Raw genomic sequence first — 3,729 nt, forward strand, 5'->3', positions numbered from 1 at the left:
AGTTCTATCAAAATATTAACATGTTCTGGGAAAATACATGTGGAAAGCATTTTATTTTATGCTCTTCTGTGAAATAATGAAATTTAGCAGTGAAATAAAATTGATATTTTCACTGTTTCAAACAGTGAAAATATCATTTTTATTTTTCACTGGTGCGGAACTACATTTGAATGCGAAATAATATGAATTATAAATGATAGAAAAATATTCTTCAGTAAAGGTAAAGATGTATGAAAATAATAAAAGGATCATAAATCTTTACAGTTTATCATAGTGAAATGTAAAAGAAATCAGGAAACGTAATAGAACTATTTATAGTTTTTCTACAATTTTAGACATCCTGACGTCACGACATTATGACGTTATGATGCGATGCACGTGACGTTGCGCGGACAAACTGAATATAATTTGGTTAACACCTTTTAAAATGCATAAAATAAATAGAAAATTTGTTTGTTTTAGTGTAAGATCGAAATATATTTCACTCGTGAACATCATAATTTACATTTTTACTTGTGGCTGCGCCACTCGTGAAAATATTGCATTATAATGTTCACTCGGTGAAATATATTTCGATCTTACACTGAAGCAAACAAATGTCCTCTATATCGTTTTCAAAAGTGATGTAATATAATATAAGTTCTAAATAATTATATATAGCTATTCACAATTTTATTAACAGTGAATTTTCTAATATGTAAGAATGCAAAATCACAATGAAAAATTTGTGCTCCATATTGTTATGTTATCATTGTGTTCAAAAGAAAGCAATGCTATAGAGGATATTTGTTTGTTTCAGTGAAATATCAATTTTATTTCACAAGTGAGCATCAAAAACTGATATTTTCACGAGTGGCGTAGCCACGAGTGAAAATGACTTTTTTTTGGTGCTCACGAGTGAAATAAAATTGATATTTCACTGACACAAACAAATTTTCTTTTTATTTCATGTGTAAAACTTTACTTTTGTTGCGTAATTTATAAAATGTCGAAAATCGCGGGAAAGATCAACAAAAAGCATAACACTAATGACGTCATTTTAACGACGTCATTGTCATTATGGTTCCCGGTATTCATAACGCTCGGTATACAATTTGACTTCAATCGCGACGGAGGACCGGAACTAGTTCGGCAAAAACAGTGAAAAATAAAAATGATAATCTACTGTTTCAAAACTGTGGATTATCACTTTTATTTCACTGAGAAAACTCTATAATTCACTGAAAAACGTGAAATAAATTATGTATAACCATAGCCGCAACAAAATACAAATTAAAAAAAAAGAGAGAGTACTTCTATAAGAGTTTAGAACAGATAACATAAGTAACATACAACAGTTTTCATACAGATACATGTATTACAGTAATTATATTGTTTGAAACAGTAATAATTATACTCTTTTATAAAATAGTCTAAATTATTTTTATTAATATCACATACAATAAATAACCACATTTGAATTCAAATTCCTAGTCTTGAATACACTCGCTGGACCATTCTTCCAATCTGTTCAACATACTGTCCCTGCATAACTAAAGGAAGAACCCTTGAAAACGTGCTGCATGTTAGCTTATCTTCAGTTACAGTTCCATTTCTAAAAATCTTTGCTGGGAAGGGCTTTAACCAAAATGATCTACATGGCCGGAAATGATGTAAAGCCGCTTTACTTGGATCCAGATATATCCTAAAATATAAAAACTTCAGTAATATTTATCTCAAACCTAAAAGAAACAAAAGTTTGGATCACAAGCCCCCGCCTCGAAACCTCACTTGGAGTATAGAATTTATTCCATCCAGTTGGCTAATGGAAGGTCGATGGTTTACCGAGGTACCAGTTCGTACCTTAGATAATGCCGGAGGGCCACCTGGGGGTCTTCATCCATCGTCGAAAGTTGGGAAGTTGCCATATGACAGTGAGACGTTAAATCCATCCAATCCCAACTTCTCCCCATAAAAAGAACACAAAAAGTTCTGTTGCACCATCGGGTAAATTATCATAGAAATCCTGGGTTATTCTTACATGTATTAACACAGTTCGATTCAAAATTTGACTAGCTTGTTCTGCTTGTTCAGTGATTCTATTCTTACTTTACGTTTTTAAACAACAACAAAAAACATATAACCTTTTAATCAAATAAACAATATCACTTGAAAACGTCTACTGTTAACTGACGATTAAGAAACCATGACGTCGTTTGTTATTTTACAAAATTACACGAGAAATCGAAGTCTCCATATAATTATAAGAACCAAAAAAAGTAATCTTTGTTGTAAAGTTTACGAACGTATTGTCTTACTGAAAAGCCATACTGGAGCGAGTATTTGATGGTGTTTACATAAGGCTTAGAGAAGAACATAGAAAAAAAAAGTGGTGCCATATACCAGTCAGACATTTTATGCTCTAATGAAATACGTGTATGTATGAAAAATGAATGCGGCCAAAACAATATGCGTGAGTGGTTATACAGACCCCAACATTAAATCGCCCCTATTGGTTGTATGCACGTATTGAGTGTAACATATACTGACTAAAGGTTAGGGTTAGATTTTACGTACGTTCAATGAGTGCGTACACTCAATGCGGGATAATTAATGCTGACCGTTATACAGATAACTACTGATTCTTCTTTAAACCTTGCTACTTTATTTTGATATTCCGTAAAGAAATTCATTAATGGTGATGATAGCTCAAACATAAATTTCTCCTGGACATACTGCAGGTCGAGTGTCAAAATTATGAGATCAGAATAATTTGGAACAAATGTTTTGAAACAGTTTTCTAAAATGAGCCGACAGCTGATCACAGAAATTTCTGTTTCTATGACCATTCAAGCATTTGCGAATTTTAAACACACATAGTCATATAAAATTTATAACTTTATCAGACATGATAGTGTTTTTTCCTTTTTGAAATTTAAAATCTAAATGTATGTAAATTTGAATTAAATTGCATCCTTCTTGTGTACAGTTATAAACCGTTGTGTTAATATGACATACGTAGATACGGTTACCATATGCATACCAGTGCCATATTCATTTCACTGCTCCAGACCCAATTCTAAAATTTCGGAGCAGTCTTCTATAATAAAGTTGTACCATGTTCTGCTCTGGTACCAAGCCCCAATGTCCATGTGTTGTGGACTGCAACTAAGACCTTATTTTCCATTGTCGCAATTTATTTATGATGTGACTGTTCAGTCTGTACCAATTCTGAGAAGTCAGCAGACGTTCCGAAAATTTCAGAACATTACTCATATTTTACTCAACTGACTTGGAGCACATGAAGAATGTTCGGAGTAGTGAAAGGAATACGCAATCGCATGGAAGCTTACCTGGTAAATCTTTTGGCAGGGTTCACAGTATGTATTGTTCCTTCTCCACATTTCATTCTAGATGTCATATACATATTTTTAGGCGCTTCTATTAATGGTTCAGTCGAGATCTCATATTGTCCTATGAACAGCGGATGTGTTGCATTGGTTGGCTCCCAGGAGGTCATATGTATATATGTATAAAAGGTTACCACACCAACAGGATTCCTTCTGAAGATTTCTGTCTTCATAAATGATAAGAAAACAACACTATGGCCATAAACTTCTATTTAAAAAGTACAAGTGGAAAATTACCATGACCCAAAATCTTACAATGACATCCTCATAAAAAGCCAAGTTTATATTTAGCTTGTGTCAGAGGCGTGTTTTTAATACTACTAATTGTTCAAACCAGATC

General features: G+C 32.9%; 1 protein-coding gene across 1 annotated transcript; it reads right to left on the reverse strand.

Annotated features, from left to right (window-relative positions):
* Positions 1-35: 35 nt before the first annotated feature.
* On the reverse strand, positions 36-3,675 carry LOC128552345 (uncharacterized). Its single transcript, XM_053533373.1, has 2 exons — positions 3,333-3,675; positions 36-1,684 (listed from the first exon to the last, which is right to left on the reverse strand). The coding sequence occupies exons 1-2, from the start codon at positions 3,560-3,562 to the stop codon at positions 1,462-1,464; spliced, it is 453 nt and encodes a 150-aa protein (XP_053389348.1). The 5' UTR covers positions 3,563-3,675; the 3' UTR covers positions 36-1,461.
* Positions 3,676-3,729: the final 54 nt, after the last annotated feature.

The sequence above is a fragment of the Mercenaria mercenaria genome, unplaced genomic scaffold (genome assembly GCF_021730395.1).
Source record: "Mercenaria mercenaria strain notata unplaced genomic scaffold, MADL_Memer_1 contig_2390, whole genome shotgun sequence".
Taxonomy (NCBI): domain Eukaryota; kingdom Metazoa; phylum Mollusca; class Bivalvia; order Venerida; family Veneridae; genus Mercenaria; species Mercenaria mercenaria.